The sequence below is a fragment of the Somniosus microcephalus genome, chromosome 17 (genome assembly GCF_052327205.1).
Source record: "Somniosus microcephalus isolate GS21.2 chromosome 17, FLI_Smic_1.0, whole genome shotgun sequence".
NCBI classification, from domain to species: domain Eukaryota; kingdom Metazoa; phylum Chordata; class Chondrichthyes; order Squaliformes; family Somniosidae; genus Somniosus; species Somniosus microcephalus.
The window spans coordinates 18,183,523-18,203,030 of NC_141003.1; the positions used below are offsets into that span (position 1 = coordinate 18,183,523).

At 46.1% G+C, this 19,508-nt stretch overlaps 1 protein-coding gene across 1 annotated transcript in view; it reads left to right on the forward strand.

Moving 5' to 3' along the window:
- The window catches only part of st8sia1 (ST8 alpha-N-acetyl-neuraminide alpha-2,8-sialyltransferase 1), a 66,006-nt gene that overhangs the window by 22,607 nt on the left and 23,891 nt on the right, over positions 1-19,508 (forward strand). Inside the window, exons 2-3 of the mRNA XM_086010005.1 lie at positions 5,627-5,771; positions 10,748-10,857. Coding sequence (XP_085866131.1) covers positions 5,627-5,771; positions 10,748-10,857 — 255 coding nt within the window. The remainder of the gene's footprint in view (positions 1-5,626; positions 5,772-10,747; positions 10,858-19,508) is intronic.

Here is a 19,508-nt window from a genome sequence, read left to right on the forward strand (position 1 = left end):
ACTGAGCCACAAGAAGTACAGTATATAGATCTGACACTCTCTACATTTGGCATGGACACTCCACTCTGCCAGCCAGTTTGACAATCCTCCCCTTGTACAAACATAAATAAGAACACAACTTGACTTTTTACAACCGATGTGTACAGTAGTCACCACAAGCTCAGATACTGACAACAATTAAATGAAAAGGAATGTACTAGGTGTGTGTGTGTGAGCAAAAGTGCTTCCTGATTTCACCCTTGAACCGCCTAGCTCTAATTTTAAGATTGTGCCCCCCTTGTTCTGGGTTCCCCCACCAGAGGAAATAGTTTCTTTGTATCTACCCCATCAAATCCCTTTGGTTAGGTAAGGATATTAAGGGAAATGGAGTAAAGGCGGGTAGATGGAGTTGAGGTACAGATCAGCCATGATCTAATTGAATGAAGGAACAGGCCCGAGGGGCTGACTGGCCTCCTCCTGTTCCTATGTTCCCTTAATTATTTTAAATACCTCAAGTAGATCACCCCCTCAACCTGCTAAACTCAAGAGAATACCAGGCAAGATTATGCAACCTGTCTTCATAATTTTACCCTTTAAACCTAGTTATCATTCTGGTGAATCCGCACTGTACCCCCTCCAAGGCCAATATATCTTCCCTGAGGCGCAATGCCCAAAGCTGACGCAGTGCTCTGACAGGGGTCTGGCCAAGGCTCTGTACAACTGAAGCATCGCTTCCTCACTCTGGAATTCCAGCTCCCTCGAGCTAAAGGCCAACATTCCGTTAGCCTTGTTGATTATTTTTGCACCTGTGCGCTGGCTTTTAGTGATTTATGCCCCTGAACACCCAAACCTCTTTGCTCTTCCACTGCCCCATGTCTGTCACCATTAAAAAATATTCTGATCTTTGTTTCTTGGATTTATAAAGTGGATGACATCACACTTCCCCACATTGAACTTCATTTGCCGTAGTTTTGCCCACTGGCTTAGTCTGTCCGTGTCCCTTAGTAGCTTCCTGCTCCCATCTACGCAACTTACTGAGCCTCCTAACTCAGTGTCATCTGCAAACTTGAATATACAGCTCTCTATTCCTTCATCCAAGTCATTGACATATAACATGAAATGGTGAAAAGCTGAGGCCCCAGTACAGATCCTTGGGGAACATCACTTGTCACATCCTGCCAATCAGAAAACATTCCCTTTATCCCTATTCTCTGTCTCCTTCCTACCTCCCAACCAATTACCAAACCATGTCACAATTCCATGCGCTTTAATTATTGCTAATAATCTCTTGTGCGGAACCTTATCAGATGCCATATAGACAACATCCATAGACACTCCCCTATCCACCATGTTAGTGACCTCCTCACAAGTTCAACTGGATTAGTCTGACATGACCTATCCATCACAAATCCATGCTGATTCTCCTTGATCAGCTCATTCTTGTCCAAGTGCTCAGTAACTGCCTCTAATGATAGATTCCAGTATCTTCTCCACAATTGATGTTAAACTGACAGGTCTAGTTTTTGGTTCCTCCCTGCCCCCCTTCTTAAATAATGGAGTGACATTTCTAATTTTCCAATCCAAAGGCACAAATCCTGAATCTAGAGAGCGTTGGAAAATGATGACTAACACATTTGTAATTTCCTCACCTATTTCTTTTAATACTCTGGGGTAGAAACCATCAACTAATCACCCTTATGCATTCTCTTAGTGACTGTCTTGTGTGTGCCTTTGCCTATCCTACTGATGTCACTCAGTGCTACCCCAGTGGCTGCAGCATGGCTGGTGGAAGGCTGCTGACTTTCAGTGGGGGACACTGCAAATGGCCTTGCTGGTCGACCTTGAGGAGCTGGTGGCTGAGAGTGTGAAATCAAATGATAGTGTTTCTTCTTCTTCGTCTTCTTCTTCTTCTTCTTCACTCTCCTCGCCCTCTTCTTGGTCAACCACTAGCTGGGCAGGCTGCATTTCATGGGTGTGTGAAATGAGGAAGGCGCAAGGGTGGAGTTGTGGTGAGAGGAGGGTGGGAAAGCAAGAGGTGCATGGCAGAAGGAGGATAACGTATGAGGATACCAGCATCTTGTATCCTTTCTGCCCCACCGCCTCTTCCAAGGGCTTGAGGTAAAGGTAGGAATGGGAGGTGTGCCTCGTGTTTGGTACAGATTTTTGGTAGGTGAGTCAGCAGTGTGCGAGGCTGGTGGTGCAGTTGGCAGGAGACAGCTTTTGAAGATGCATTCACTGACCTTGACCAGTGGTCTGAGGTCATGAAGCTTCTTTGGGCACTGGAGCCAGGTGGTGGGGGCGACACTGCGGGCAGTGACGGTCTCGGTGATCTGGTCTCACATCCTTTCTGAAGAGCCTCCTGGCCCCTGTGGGTGGAGGACTGTCTTGCAGTGTTGACCCCCTGCACAAAGCTGGACTGCTGCGTGCGAGACCCTGGGTGCCCTTCCCTAGCTTGCTGAGCCATTTGTGTTAGTGCTGAAGCACTTTTCCCATTTTTTTAAGGTGTGGAAGGCAATTCAACTTTAAGAGCTGAAGACTGCCATTTGGGAATTTTTTTTAATGTTTATTTTTTTTCAGAAGGCTGTTGACCCTTTAAGGTACCGACACTGCTCTCTAAAACGACAGCCTTGCTGTAAGTGAAGGCTGTTCTTGCTCCAATGGCGCTACTGCCACGCTACCGTGGGACATTCCACCACTCTTTGTGCCTGTCTTGCTTTGTCGCACAACTTTGTGAACGGTATAATGTCACCCCCCTTGTTTCTTTGTTTAACCAGAACAGTACTTAACGCAGCGCAGGTTTCGAGTTTGTGTTCCTGGTGCGGAGCTTCTCCGGCTGGGAGTGCACGTCGGGGATTCCCTGGACGGGAAATCCTGTGAGGGCCCATTGACATCTTGAAATCCGTCGAAGTTACATCACGTAAACAGACCATTTGGCCCAACCAGCCCGTGTCGGTGTTTACCCTGCACCAGCAAATAATTTAAATCACATTTACCCGCCTGTTCCCGTACCCCTTCATTCCCATTTTCCTTCATTCGCCTTTCCAATTTAATCTTGAAGGTTGATGTAATTTCTGCCTCCACCAATAACCCTGGAAGTTAATTCCACACAACTCGCAACTCTCTGTGCGAAGTTGTTTCTCTTGCACTCTGTTCTAAATCTCATACATTTAATCTTATATCCATGGCCCCTCGTTCTACACCCCTCAACTACTGGATACAGTCTGCTTCTGTCTACCCTGTCCCAATTTGAAATACTTCGAACGTATTGGCCTCATAATCTGAGTTGTTCTGAACAAAATAAAAACACATTTCTCAAGTGTGCCTCAGTTGCAGATATTCACACTGTCATAGAATCATAGAATGATAAAGCACAGAAGGAGGCCATTCAGCCCATTGTGCCTGTGCTGGCCCTTTGGTAGAGCTCTCCAATTGGTCCCACTCCCCCGCTCTTTCCCCAAAGCCCTGCAGATTTTTTCTGTTCAAGTATTTATCCAATTCCCTTTTGAAATTGCTATTGAGTCTGCCTTCACCGCCCTTTCAGGCAGCACATTCCCGATCACAACAATTCGCTGTGTAAAAAAATGTTTCCTCATCTCGCCTCTGGTTCTTTTGCCAATCACCTAAAATCTGTGTCCTCTGGTTACCGACTCGTCTGCCACTGGAAACAGTTTCTCCTTATTTACTCTACCAAAACCATTCATGATTTTGAACACCTCTATCAAATCTCCTCTTAACCTTCTCTGCTGTAAGGTGAACAACCCCAGCTTCTCCTGTCTCTCCACATAACTGAAGTCCCTCATCCCTGGTGCCATTCTAGTAAATCTCTTCTGCACCCTCTCCAAGGCCTTGACATCCTTCCTAAAGTACAATGCCCAGAATTGATCACAATACTTCAGCTGAGGCCTAACCAGTGTTTTATAAAGGTTTACCATAACTTCCTTGCTTTTGTACTCTATTCCTCTATTAATAAAGCCCAGGATCCCATGTGCTTTTTTAACAGCTTTCTCAACTTGTCCGGCCACCTTCAAAGATTTGTGTACATTCACCCCGAGGTCTCTCTGTTCCTGCACCCCCTTTAAAATTGTATCATTTAGTTTATATTGCTTCTTCTCATTCTTCCTACTAAAATGTATCACTTCACACTTCTCTGCGTTGAAATTCATTGCCCATTTCAGCAGTCTATGTGCTCCTGAAGTCTGTTACTATTCTCCTCATTTTTTACTTAATTTTCAAATTTTGTGTCATCTGCAAACTTTGAAATTATGCCCTGTATACCCAAGTCCACATCAATAATATATATCACAAGGAGCAGTGGTCCTAATAATGACCCCTGGTGAACACCACTGTATAATTTCCTCCAGTCTGATAAACAACTGTCCACCGCTACTCTCTGATTTCTGTCCCTTATTTCGTATCCATACTGCCACTGTCCCTTTAATCCTATGGGCTTCAGTTTTGCTAACAAGTCTATTAATGGTACTTTATCAAACGTTTTTTGATAGTCCATATACACAACATCAACCATACTACCCTCATCAGCCCTCTCCGTTACTTCATCAATGAACTCAATCAAGTTAGTCAAACACGATTTGCCCTTAACAAATCCATGCTGACTTTCATTTATTAACCCATACTTTTCCAAATGGCAATTCATTTTGCCTCAGATTATTGCCTCTAAAAGTTTCCTCAACACCGACGTTAGGCTGACTGGCCTGTAGTTGCCTGGTTTATCCCTCTTCCCTTTTATAAACAGGGGTGTAACATTTACAATCCTCCAGTTCCCTGGCACCACCCCCATATCTAAGGAGGATTGGAAAAATGTGGCTAGAGCCTCCGCAATTTCAACCCTTACTTCCCTCAGTAACCCAGGATGCACCCCATCCGGACCGGGTGACTTTTCTACTTTGAGGACTACCAACCTATTAAGTACCCCATTATTTTTATTGAATCCAATATCGCTACTACCACCTCCTTTACTGCTACATCGGCAGCATCCTCCTCTCTAGTGAAAACAGCTGCAAAGAAAGAAAGACTTGCATTTATATAGCGCCTTTCACGACCACCGGACGTCTCAAATCGCTTTACAGTCAATGAAGTACTTTTGGAATGTAGTCACTGTTGTAATGTGGGAAATGCGGCAGCCAATTTGCGCACAGCAAGCTCCCACAAACAGCAATGTGATAATGACCAGATAATCTTTTTTTTAGTGATGTTGGTTGAGGGATAAATATTAGCCAGGACACCGGGAATAACTCCCCTACTCTTCTTCGAAATAGTGCCATGGGATCTTTTACGTCCACCCGAGAGAGCAGACGGGGCCTCGGTTTAACATCTCATCCGAAAGATGGCACCTCCGACAGTGCAGCACTCCCTCGGCTCTGCACTGGGAGTGTCAGCCTAGCAAAGAACTCACTTAGTACCTCAGCCTCCACAAGAAGATCTCTTGTTTGGTCCCTAATCAGTCCCCACCCCTTCCTTTGGCTACCCTTTTTACTATTTATATGTTTATAAAGACTTTTGTGTTCCTTTTTAAGTTAGCTGTCCAGAGAAAGCCCCATACCAGGAACAAAGATTTGTGAAATTTGCTGTCATATCTCCATGTTTGATTACTGTTTTTCCATTTAAAACGGTTCTTGTTTTCTTGTAGGAGATTACTCGAACAATGTTGTGATGCACAGCGACTGTTTGCTGTAACAAAGTTGAACTCTCCCATAGGAAAGAGCCTCTGGTTTGATGGAGAATTCTTCTACTCACTCACTGTCAACAATGAAATCTTCTCCATGTTTCCCCAGGTGAACAATCAATACTTTGTCTTCAGTCCTAAACTCAAGTCGAAATGTTCTTAGAAAGAGAAATAAACTACGAACTAAAGTATATCGGAGAAATTTACATCGTTACAAATATGAAAGTTGTTCCAGCTTGTAAAATAAAACGTTCCCAGGCAATTTTTAATACTGTCAACAGTACACACTCCTTTCCATTGTGTAAAACGGGCTTTAAATAAATTAAAGTATTTGAGAGACCTTAAACCTGGTAGAGTGCATGAGGGGTCTTAAACCTGGTATAGTACATGAGGGGTCTTAAACCTGGTAGAGTGCATGAGGGGTCTTAAACCTGGTAGAGTGCATGAGGGGTCTTAAATCTGGTATAGTGCATGAGGGGTCTTAAACCTGGTAGAGTGCATGAAGGGTCTTAAACCTGGTATAGTGCATGAGGGGTCTTAAACCTGGTATAGTGCATGAGGGGTCTTAAACCTGGTATAGTGCATGAGGGGTCTTAAACCTGGTATAGTGTATGAGGGATCTTAAACCTGGTATAGTACATGAGGGGTCTTAAACCTGGTATAGTACATGAGGGGTCTTAAAACTGGTATAGTGCATGAGGGATCTTAAACCTGGTATAGTGCATGAGGGGTCTTAAACCTGGTATAGTGCATGAGGGGTCTTAAACCTGGTATAGTGCATGAGGGGTCTTAAACCTGGTATAGTGCATGAGGGGTCTTAAACCTTGTATAGTGCATGAGGGGTCTTAAACCTGGTATAGTACATGAGGGGTCTTAAACCTGGTAGAGTGCATGAGGGGTCTTAAACCTGGTAGAGTGCATGAAGGGTCTTAAACCTGGTATAGTGCATGAGGGGTCTTAAACCTGGTATAGTGCATGAGGGATCTTAAACCTTGTATAGTGCATGAGGGGTCTTAAACCTGGTATAGTGCATGGGGGGTCTTAAACCTGGTATAGTGCATGAGGGGTCTTAAACCTGGTATAGTGTATGAGGGATCTTAAACCTGGTATAGTACATGAGGGGTCTTAAACCTGGTATAGTACATGAGGGGTCTTAAAACTGGTATAGTGCATGAGGGATCTTAAACCTGGTATAGTGCATGAGGGGTCTTAAACCTGGAATAGTGCATGAGGGGTCTTAAACCTGGTATAGTACATGGGGGATCTTAAAACTGTTAGAGTGCATGAGGGGTCTTAAACCTGGTTAGAGTGTATGAGGGATCTCAAACTTGGTACAGTGCATGAGGGGTCTTAAACGTGGTAGAGTGCATGAGGGGTCTTAAACCTGGTACAGTGCATGAGGGGTCTTAAACCTGGTATAGTGCATGAGGGGTCTTAAACCTGGTAGAGTGCATGAGGGGTCTTAAACCTGGTACAGTGCATGAGGGGTCTTAAACCTGGTACAGTGCATGAGGGGTCTTAAACCTGGTACAGTGCATGAGGGGTCTTAAACCTGGTATAGTGCATGAGGGGTCTTAAACCTGGTATAGTGTTTGAGGGGTCTTAAACCTGATATAGTGTTTGAGGGGTCTTAAACCTGATATAGTGTTTGAGGGGTCTTAAACCTGGTATAGTGTTTGAGGGGTCTTAAACCTGATATAGTGCATGAGGGGTCTTAAACCTGGTATAGTGTTTGAGGGGTCTTAAACCTGATATAGTGTTTGAGGGGTCTTAAACCTGATATAGTGCATGAGGGGTCTTAAACCTGGTATAGTGCATGAGGGGTCTTAAACCTGGTATAGTGTATGAGGGATCTTAAACCTGGTATAGTGCATGAGGGGTCTTAAACCTGGTATAGTACATGAGGGGTCTTAAACCTGGTATAGTACATGAGGGGTCTTAAAACTGGTATAGTGCATGAGGGATCTTAAACCTGGTATAGTGCATGAGGGGTCTTAAACCTGGTATAGTGCATGAGGGGTCTTAAACCTGGTATAGTGCATGAGGGGTCTTAAACCTGGTATAGTGCATGAGGGGTCTTAAACCTGGTATAGTACATGAGGGGTCTTAAACCTGGTAGAGTGCATGAGGGGTCTTAAACCTGGTAGAGTGCATGAAGGGTCTTAAACCTGGTATAGTGCATGAGGGGTCTTAAACCTGGTATAGTGCATGAGGGATCTTAAACCTTGTATAGTGCATGAGGGGTCTTAAACCTGGTATAGTGCATGGGGGGTCTTAAACCTGGTATAGTGCATGAGGGGTCTTAAACCTGGTATAGTGTATGAGGGATCTTAAACCTGGTATAGTACATGAGGGGTCTTAAACCTGGTATAGTACATGAGGGGTCTTAAAACTGGTATAGAGCATGAGGGATCTTAAACCTGGTATAGTGCATGAGGGGTCTTAAACCTGGAATAGTGCATGAGGGGTCTTAAACCTGGTATAGTACATGGGGGATCTTAAAACTGTTAGAGTGCATGAGGGGTCTTAAACCTGGTTAGAGTGTATGAGGGATCTCAAACTTGGTACAGTGCATGAGGGGTCTTAAACGTGGTAGAGTGCATGAGGGGTCTTAAACCTGGTATAGCACATGAGGGGTCTTAAACCTGGTACAGTGCATGAGGGGTCTTAAACCTGGTATAGTGCATGAGGGGTCTTAAACCTGGTAGAGTGCATGAGGGGTCTTAAACCTGGTATAGTGCATGAGGGGTCTTAAACCTGGTATAGTGTTTGAGGGGTCTTAAACCTGATATAGTGCATGAGGGGTCTTAAACCTGGTATAGTGCATGAGGGGTCTTAAACCTGGTATAGTGTTTGAGGGGTCTTAAACCTGATATAGTGTTTGAGGGGTCTTAAACCTGGTATAGTGCATGAGGGGTCTTAAACCTGGTACAGTGCATGAGGGGTCTTAAACCTGGTAGAGTGCATGAGGGGTCTTAAACCTGGTATAGTACATGAGGGGTCTTAAAACTGGTATAGAGCATGAGGGATCTTAAACCTGGTATAGTGCATGAGGGGTCTTAAACCTGGAATAGTGCATGAGGGGTCTTAAACCTGGTATAGTACATGGGGGATCTTAAAACTGTTAGAGTGCATGAGGGGTCTTAAACCTGGTTAGAGTGTATGAGGGATCTCAAACTTGGTACAGTGCATGAGGGGTCTTAAACGTGGTAGAGTGCATGAGGGGTCTTAAACCTGGTATAGCACATGAGGGGTCTTAAACCTGGTACAGTGCATGAGGGGTCTTAAACCTGGTATAGTGCATGAGGGGTCTTAAACCTGGTAGAGTGCATGAGGGGTCTTAAACCTGGTATAGTGCATGAGGGGTCTTAAACCTGGTATAGTGTTTGAGGGGTCTTAAACCTGATATAGTGCATGAGGGGTCTTAAACCTGGTATAGTGTTTGAGGGGTCTTAAACCTGATATAGTGTTTGAGGGGTCTTAAACCTGGTATAGTGCATGAGGGGTCTTAAACCTGGTACAGTGCATGAGGGGTCTTAAACCTGGTAGAGTGCATGAGGGGTCTTAAACCTGGTAGAGTGCATGAGGGATCTTAAACCTGGTACAGTGCATGAGGGGTCTTAAACCTGGTAGAGTGCATGAGGGATCTTAAACCTGGTATAGTGCATGAGGGGTCTTAAACCTGGTATAGTGTTTGAGGGGTCTTAAACCTGGTAGAGTGGATGAGGGGTCTTAAACCTGGTATAGTGCATGAGGGGTCTTAAACCTGGTAGAGTGCATGAGGGGTCTTAAACCTGGTAGAGTGGATGAGGGGTCTTAAACCTGGTATAGTGCATGAGGGGTCTTAAACCTGGTAGAGTGCATGAGGGGTCTTAAACCTGGTAGAGTGGATGAGGGGTCTTAAACCTGGTATAGTGCATGAGGGGTCTTAAACCTGGTATAGTGTTTAAGGGATCTTAAACCTGGTATCGTGCATGAGGGGTCTTAAACCTGGTACAGTGCATGAGGGGTCTTAAACCTGGTATAGTGCATGAGGGGTCTTATACCTGGTATAGTGGACGAGGGGTCTTAAACCTGGTAGAGTGGATGAGGGGTCTTAAACCTGGTATAGTGCATGAGGGGTCTTAAACCTGGTATAGTGGACGAGGGGTCTTAAACCTGGTAGTGTGGACGAGGGGTCTTAAACCTGATCTAGTGCACGAGGGGTCTTAAACCTGGTACAGTGTATGAGGGGTCTTAAACCTGGTAGAGTGGATGAGGGATCTTAAACCTGGTAGAGTGGACAAGGGGTCTTAAACCTGATCTAGTGCACGAGGGGTCTTAAACCTGGTATAGTGCATGAGGGGTCTTAAACCTGGTATAGTGGACGAGGGGTCTTAAACCTGGTAGAGTGGACGAGGGGTCTTAAACCTGATCTAGTGCACGAGGGGTCTTAAACCTGGTACAGTGCATGAGGGGTCTTAAACCTGGTAGAGTGGATGAGGGGTCTTAAGCCTGGTAGAGTGGATGAGGGGTCTTAAACCTGGTAGAGTGGATGAGGGATCTTAAACCTGGTACAGTGCATGAGGGGTCTTAAACCTGGTAGAGTGGATGAGGGGTCTTAAACCTGGTACAGTGCATGAGGGGTCTTAAACCTGGTATAGTGGATGAGGGGTCTTAAACCTGGTACAGTGGATGAGGGGTCTTAAACCTGGTACAGTGGATGAGGGGTCTTAAACCTGGTATAGTGGATGAGGGATCTTAAACCTGGTAGAGTGGATGAGGGATCTTAAACCTGGTAGAGTGGATGAGGGATCTTAAACCTGGTAGAGTGGATGAGGGATCTTAAACCTGGTAGAGTGGATGAGGGATCTTAAACCTGGTAGAGTGGATGAGGGATCTTAAACCTGGTAGAGTGGATGAGGGGTCTTAAACCTGGTAGAGCGTGTGAGGGATCTTAAAGGAAAATTAAAATTTTGTGAAGGAAATGTTTTTAGAAAAGTCTATGAAAAAACTACCAGGTTTTAAAGGCCAAAGGAGCCTAAATATCTGAAGGAGGACAGGCTGAATCCAGTAACTGAAAGCAGGTCTCTTTGGTGTTGCTAGGATACACCATTCCAGTTACCGTTGAAAAAGTGTTCAGTGGTGGGAAATGGCGGAATTTTGAAGAAGAGTGATTGTGGCAGTCAGATCGACAAGGCGGATTTCGTCATGCGGTAAGAGACCTTTTTAATGTCCTTGTCTGGTCTGCAGTTTCAATTCCGTACCTTTCTGTGTTTCAGTTCCTTCTGCGCACTATTTTTAATTCACTCGATGGCTTTGTTTTATAATTCCCTGACTGAGCTATTTTACCCCAGATTAAAGTGGGTCCTCCTGAGCTAAAGCAACAATGACAGAATCTACGCAGCGGTGTTGGCAAGGACTGTATGACTGGCACATAGAATTGTTGAAACCCAACAAAGTCTGCGCTGTTCCTGCTATATTATACTGTATGAATGAACTTCATCTCAGAGTTTGCACCACAGAATTAAAATGAAGATGAAGTGATCGGTAGATAGATGGTTAAACAACGAACACGGGTGTATTTGCAGTGTACAGTAAGTAACAAGGAAAGGCTCTTCAGTTCTTGGAAATGTGTACAATTTGAACTGTTACTTGCTTAAGAGAGTTGAATAATCACAGGTAAACTTATAAGCGCTAACGCTGTGAAATGTTTCCTTGAAGCCCTCTCCAAAGGTAAATGAGCAAAACTTGGATATAATTACATCACATAGAAATTACAACACAAGGCCTTTCAGCTCCACAGTTTATGCTCCACACGAGCCTTCTCCCACACTTTTTACCTCCTCTTACCCTATTAACATATCCTTCTATTCCTTTCTCCCTCATGTACTTATCCTGCTTCCCCTTAAATGCATCTATACTATTCACCTCAACCACTCCCCGTGGTAGCGAGTTCCACATTCTAACCACTCAGAAGTTTCTCCTGAATTCCTTATTGGATTTATTAGTGACCTCTCTTATATCTATGACCTCTAGTTCTGGACTCTACCCCATCGAACCCCTTCATAATTTTAAAGACCTCTATTAGGTCACCCTCAGCCTTCTCTTTTCTAGAGAAAAGAGCCCCAGCCTGTTCAGTCTTTCCTGATAGTTACAACCTCTCAGTTCTGGTATCAACCGTATACATTTTTTTTGCACTTTCTCCAGTGCTTCTATATCCTTTTTGTAATATGGAGACCAGAACTGTGCACAGTGCTCCCAAGTGTGGTCTAAGCAAGGCTCTATATAAGTTTAACATAACTTTCCTGCTTTTCAATTATGTTCCTCTAGAAATGAATCCCAGTGCTTTGTCTGCACTTTTTATGACTTTATTAAACTGTGTTGCTACTTTTAGTGATTTATGTATCTGTATCCCTAGCTCCCTTTGTGGCTCGACTCCATTTAGACTCTTATTTTCCAAGGAGTACGTGGCCCCCTTATTCCTCCTACCAAAATGCACCACCTCACACTTCATTGCCCATTGACATTCTGCAAGTTTATTAATGTCTTCCTGTATTTTGTCACAGTTGTAAGGGGTCGTTTTAACGAGCTTATGGTGTGCTAAATCGGTTTTGATTTTCGCACTACTCGTGAGCGGTTTCGAAGCGCTCCCCCCTCACGGTTCTAGACACTGGGCTTATTGCCAGACAACCTTTGTGTGTTGGCCCAACTCGTGACTCGGAAGACAAATGGTCAGATGAGACAGATTGAGTTTTAAATCAAAACGATCTTTATTTTTGAAAGAGAATGTACACAGAAAAATGGCAAGAATAAATGCAGACGAAAAATAACGTTTCTCACAGAGGACTAAAGTATACACTGAGAAAAATAACTTTAAAGCATATAAACAGTTCTAAAATAGCGATAAGCTAAAAGCGGGGGTGAGGGAAGCGCACGGACACATCGAGAGATAAATCACACTCCTGACTTACAAATACCCTGAACGTTACAAACTCTCCCGTTACTGAATATACCTCAATTATGTCAGTTAGGTAGAGTTGGGCCTTTATGCTCACCAGAATTTCAAAACCCTTCTGGACCTTGGTACTTCTTGTTACGTCTGGAATTTCCGATTTTCCTTATGGGACCGGCTCCTGGACCCTGTTACTTGGTGTCGTCCGGGACCTCCGACCTTCCTTATGGGACCGGCCCCTGGACTCGCTCTCCTGTACAAACTTTGGAAGTCCTCCGAAATCCTCAAGCCGTTTTCTGTTCCACACGGTCCTCGAACTCCTGATGGTAACTGGACTTGGACTTCACGGTGTGAACCGTCTCCGGAGGAGTCTTCCTTACTCTGGTCGAATCTTAGACTGACTTGCTGACGATTTACCTGAACGGTTATACTCTTTTCTGGCCCTAATCTTGGCGCCAAATCAACCGTTTTCCTTTGTTAAGGTTGCTTTAACAAAAGCAAGCACATTAATTTTAACTGCTCGCAAATCGAACTAATGGGAATCCGATTAGTGTCCCTTCATTTGTGTGTGCTCAGCAGTTTCTGAGATCGGTTACCGCTTTGCCATAATGGGAATCCGTTTAGTGTCCCTCCGTTTGTGTGTGCTCAGCGGTTTCTGAGATCGGTTACCGCTCTGCCAGCGATTAGCGCACCTCCAGGTGCTAATAGTTTTGTTTACTGCTGTAACCACATTACAATATCAAAAACAGTAAGGTTCTGGATTCTTCTAATCGATGATGACTCAGACTGCTGTTAGGTACTGTGTGTGTGTCCTTTTGAACTGGGCCATGAGAACTGCCAACTCCATTCTGTGTTCTCACAATGTGGCCACTTCAGGGGCCCTACCCGTATACTGTATTTCATGGATTTTTGCGAATCCTACACAGTCCTCCTCAGTATTAACTATATCCCTCAATTACCCCTTATGCAAATGGTGAATAGCAGTGGTCCCAGCACCAATCCTTGTGGAACATCACCTCCCACCTTTCTCCAGTCTGATTAACTACCTTTACTCCTACTCTCTGTTTTCTGTTTTGTAGCCAGCTTGATGTCCATTCTGCTACCTGTCCCCTGACTCCACATACTCTGACCTTCGTCATGAGTCTACTATGCAGTACCTCATATTAGCTCTTTTCTTTTGACTGTGCAAGGATATTAGTTATCATGAGGTCTCTTATTAAAACCCAAATTAGACTAATTTGTTGCTTGTACAACAAACAAACTGGTAGTTAGCGAACTAGCTGGACGATCCACCCATGTTTTCCTTGCACTGGTTAGATGTCCTGCTTTGCATGCTGAGAGTCATCATTTGATTACAAGTTTCTTTTCTTTTAGAATTTTTATTCCCCTTTCAGCTCTCTCCAGGAGGGAGGGAATGACTCATGTCTGAAGTATGGATCTACAGGCAGTTCTCGGTTAAAGAAAGAACTTGGGTTTATATAGCACCTTTCACGACCTCAGGATGTCTCAAAGCGCTTTACTACACTTTTAAAGTATAGTCACTGTTGTAATGTAGGAAACACGGCAGCCAGTTTACTCACAGCAAGGTCCCACAAACAGCAATGAATCAATGACCAGATCATCTGGTTGAGGGATTCATATTGGCTACCATTGGAGAATTCCCCTGCTCTTCTTCGAAATAGTGCCATGGGATGTTTTGCATCCACCTGAGAGCGCAGACGGGGTCTTGGTTTAACGTCTCATCCGAAAGACGGCACATCCCGTGCCTCAGCACTGCACTGGAGTGTCAGCCTGGATTATGTGCTCAAGTCTCTGGACTGGGACTTGAACCCACGACCTTCTGACACAGAGGTGAGAGTGCTACCCACTGGGCCACGGCTGACACAACGAAGTTTGGCTCCACAACCAAGTGGCCATGTTTTTTTAAAGCTGTGAACGTCAGCAGTCTGTTTGATCATGTGGGGGATGGAGGGATGTCATCACGGCTGAGTCCAATCTTGCCCAATGCCTGGCGTCCACTCGTTGGCACTTTCTAGCATGGGGGGGGGCATTGGATGCCAGTCAGCAGCTGATGTTGCCCTGTCCTAGACAAGGCCAGTTGTAATGCTGCCGCTGCTGCCTTCACTGAAATCAGCCTGGTGTCTATTCCACCCCTTGTGAGTGTGTACATTGGTAAACACTGGCACTTACTTGCAGGCCCAGCTTGCTGAACACAACAAAATAGGGCAGTCAGCTGGTTCGCTTCTGAAGCACATGAAGTTCAGGAGGTGTCCACCCTTGTTTCCATTACACTGATGTTGCAGGGAATCCACCAATGACATTGCTCTCCTCGTTCCCCTCCCCCCGCCCTCCTGTCTCATTGCTTTTGGCTGCTTATTTAAAAAGAAAGTGGCCTAGAAATTCGGTGGGCTGCGCCACCAGTTAGCGCCTAAAGAGGGCACTCAGTGGCTTTAGCGCCACTGGCCACGCCTCCCGCGATATTTAGCGGGGCGCTAATGGCGGCGTTAGCCTGGAGCGCTGCGCTGCCACCGATGACATCATCGGTGTGCGCAGCGCCCCGCTACCGCCCTGAGCGCAATATTGGGTCGCGCCCCCCCCCACCGTAGCGCGCGACCGGTTCACGGGGCCTACCTGTGGCGGTAGTGGCACAAATTAAGGTGGAGGTGCGGGGCAGCCATTTTTTTCGGTGGCCACCTGCCAGCACCTCCTCGCACCGCCCTCCCCGGCCTCCTGATCACCCCCCCCCCCGGGCAGTGCCGGCTGTGTCCCGAGAGCCCGGCACTTCTCCTCGGTGCCGGGCTCTTTGGCCGGCACTCGCGATCGGTGATCGCTCTGGTGCAGGCCCCCCCCCCCTTAAGAAGGGGAGGAAGGCCTGCAATACCGCAGCGCACCGTGCCGCAGCATGTGGCGCTGCGGCACGTAGCGCTGCGATATTCCGTTTGAGCGCCCCAAGCGGGACGCGGGGAGCCTCGAGCAGCGCCCCGAGTCCCTCGTGGGGCGCTCCAACTGAATATCGGGAGGGCGCAAGCGGCTCCGCCCGGAGCGCAAATTCCGGCGCCCAGGCGAGCTTGGTGCCCCAAATGCGGCGCCACCGAATTTTTAGCCCAGTGAATTTCTATCCAAACACTACTTGTGTTTTTTTTAAATAATGCTTGACACCGTTCCTAAGAATCATTTAAGTTCCCCTGGGGCAAAAGCAGATCAGAATTAATGTACAATTTCAAGGTTGCCACAAAGAGACAGTCACCAATTTGAACAACATAGACTGAGATCAGTCATTTAAATGGGAAAACATATTTTGAAAATGTTTCCAGATTTAACTTGGTATAATCTCAATACGAGGTGTCACTGTCTACTATGCTGTTGTATAGAAAATAAATATGGAATCACAATCTAATCTCAAACGGGCTGTTTTTCAGTTTCAGAAAGAAAGAAAGAAAGAACTTGCATTTCTATAGTGAGTATCACAACCTCAGGACGTCCCAAAGCACTTCACAGTCAAGTACTTTTGGAGTGTAGTCACTGTTGTAATGTGGGAAATGTGGCAGCCAATTTGCGTACAGCAAGCTCCCACAAACAGCAATGAGATAATGACCAGAGAATCTGTTTCAGTGATGTTGATTATGGGATAAATATTGGCCAGGCCGCTGGGGAGAACTCCCCTGCTCTTCTTCGAATAGTGCCATGGGATCTTTTGCATCCATCTTTTGTCAGGAGGTTGTGGGTTCAAGCCCCACTCCAGAGACTTGAGCACAAAGTCTAGGCTAACACTCCAGTACAGTACTGAGGGAGTGCTGCACTGTCGGAGGCGCCGTCTTTTGGATGAGACATTAAGCCGAGGCCCCGTCTGCTCTCTCAGGTGGACGTAAAAGATACCACAGCACCATTTGAAGAAGAGCTGGGGAGTTTTCCCTGGTGTCCTGGCCAATATTTATCCCTCAACCAAGATCATTAAAAAAAAGATTATCTGGCCACTATCTCAGTGCTGGTTGTGAGAGCTTGCTGTGTGCACATTGGCTGCTGCATTTCCTACATTACAAGAGTATTTAATTGGTTGTGAAGGCTTTGGAATGGCAGTCGCTATATAAATGCGTGTCGTTTCCATTCCTAATGCTGCCAATGTCCTTCCATCATAAAGCATTGTTACCAGCTTCTTTCCCTTCCCCTTTCACTAATATCTATTTCCCCCTTCCCTCTATTTGCATCCATTTACCTTCCCTTTCGTTGCTATCGATTTTTCCCTTCCCTCTCCCCTGCACCAGCGTCAATTCCACCCTTTTACACTGCCATCCATTCCCATTCCCAGCTATTTCCCCCTTGCATTCTGCCCCCCCTGCCCTGGGCATACATGCCCCTTCCTCCCCTTGCTACCAATGTCCCCCTGCCCACTCCTGCCTCATCCAGTGGCTGATGCTCCCCCTCTTTGCGCATTTCCATCACTAATGGCCTGGATTGCTGGCTCCGTGGATGGAGGCAGGAGCTCTCACTCTTCGCATGCTGGAAACGTGCGTAGAAATCTACCTTGAGATGATGAAAGGTCTCGTTGCAGAATTTCTGCATGTAATTTTCCGCCCAAAGTAAAACATTCATGATTTACTGGTGCAATACTCTGAGACATGCTAGTGGCTAGTAATTCTAAAGATACACTTAATAGCAGTGCATGCTAATTGGACAGAAGCGCTGATGTAGGTTATAGTCCCATTTGTTTATCAAGAGTTTCAAAATAATGGAAATGACAATTACAGCTGACTCTTTGAAGGATCTTATTATTTACCAAAATAACACAAAATTCTTTGCTTTGTAACAAATCGCGCTTCAATTCTATTAAAAAAGCACTGAGAGTAGCAAGGGCACAAAATGTCCTCTGGGTGGGGGACTTCAATGTCCATCACCAAGAGTGGCTCGGTAGCACCACAACTGACCGAGCTGGCCGAGTCCTAAAGGACATAGCTGCCAGACTGGGTCTGCGACAGGTGGTGAGGGAACCAACAAGAGGGAAAAACCTACTTGATCTCGTCCTCACCAATCTACCTGTTGCAGATGCATCTGTCCATGACAGCATTGATGGAAGTGACCACCGCACAGTCCTTGTGGAGACGAAGTTCCGTCTTCATGTTGAGGATACCCTCCACCGTGTTGTGTGGCACTACCACAGTGCTAAATGGGACAGATTTCGAACAGATCTGGCAACTCAAAACTGGGCATCCATGAGGCGCTGTGGGCCATCAGCAGCAGCAGAATTGTATTCAACCACAATCTGTAACCTCATGGCCCGGCATATCCCTCACTCTACCATTACCATCAAGCCAGGAGATCAATCCTGGTCTAACGAAGAGTGCAGGAGAGCATGCCGGGAACAGCACCAGGCATACCGAAAAATGAGGTGTCAACCTGGTGAGGCTACAACACAGGACTACTTGCATGCCAAACAACGGAAGCAACATGCGATAGACAGAGCTAAGCGATCTCACAACCATCGGATCAAATCAAAGCTCTGCAGTCCAGCCACATCCAGTCGTGAGTGGTGGTGGACAATTAAACAGTTAACAGGAGGAGGAGGCTCCAAAAATATCCCCATCCTCAATGATGGTGGAGCCCAGCACGTGAGTGCAAAAGACAAGGCTGAAGCATTTGCAACTATCTTCAGCCAGAAGTGCCGAGTGGATGATCCATCTCGGCCTCCTCCTGAGGTCCCCAGCATCACAGATGCCAGTCTTCAGCCCATTCAATTCACTCCACGTGATGTCAAGAAACGGCTGAAGACACTGGATACTGCAAAGGCTATGAGCCCTGACAACATTCCGGCAATAGTACTGAAGACTTGTGCTCCAGAACTAGCTGCGCCCCTAGCCAAGCTGTTCCAGTACAGCTACAACACTGGCATCTACCCGGCAATGTGGAAAATTGCCCAAGTATGTCCTGTCTACAAAAAGCAGGACAAATCCGACCCGGCCAATTACCGTCCCATCAGTCTACTCTCAATCATCAGCAAAGTGATGGGAGGTGTCGTCGACAGTGCTATCAAGCGGCACTTACTCAGCAATAACCTGCTAACTGACGCCCAGTTTGGGTTCCGCCAGGGCCACTCAGCTCCTGACTTCATTACAGCCTTGGTCCAAACATGGACAAAAGAGCTGAACACAAGAGGTGAGGTGAGAGTGACTGCCCTTGACATCAAGGCAGCATTTGATCGAGTGTGGCATCAAGGAGCCCTAGCAAAACTGAAGTCAATGGGAATCAAGGGGAAAACTCTCCATTGGTTGGAATCATACCTAGCGCAAATGAAGTTGGCTGTGGTTGTTGGAGGTCATTCATCTCAATCATATGACATCGCTGCAGGAGTTCCTCAGGGCAGTGTCCTAGGCCCAACCATCTTCAGCTGTTTCATCAATGACCTTCCCTCCATCATAAGGTCAGAAGTGGGGATGTTTGCTGATGATTGCACACTGTTCAGCACCATTCGAGACTCGTCAGATACTGACGCAGTCCGTGTCCATATGCAGCAAGACCTGGACAACATTCAGACTTGGGCTGACAAGTGACAAGTAACATTCGCACCACATAAGTGCCAGGCAATGACCATCTCCAACAAGCGAGACTCTAACCATCTCCCCTTGACATTCAATGGCATTACCATCGCTGAATCCCCCACTATCAACATCCTGGGGGTTACCATTGATCAGAAACTGAACTGGACCAGCCATATAAATACTGTGGCTACAAGAGCAGGCCAGAGGCTGGGAATTCTGCGGCGAGTGTCTCACCTCCTGACTCCCCAAAGCCTTTCCACCATCTACAAGGCACAAGTCAGGAGTGTGATGGAATACTCTCCACTTGGCTGGATGAGTGCAGCTCCAACAACACTCAAGAAGCTCGACACCATCCAGGATAAAGCAGCCTGCTTGATTGGCA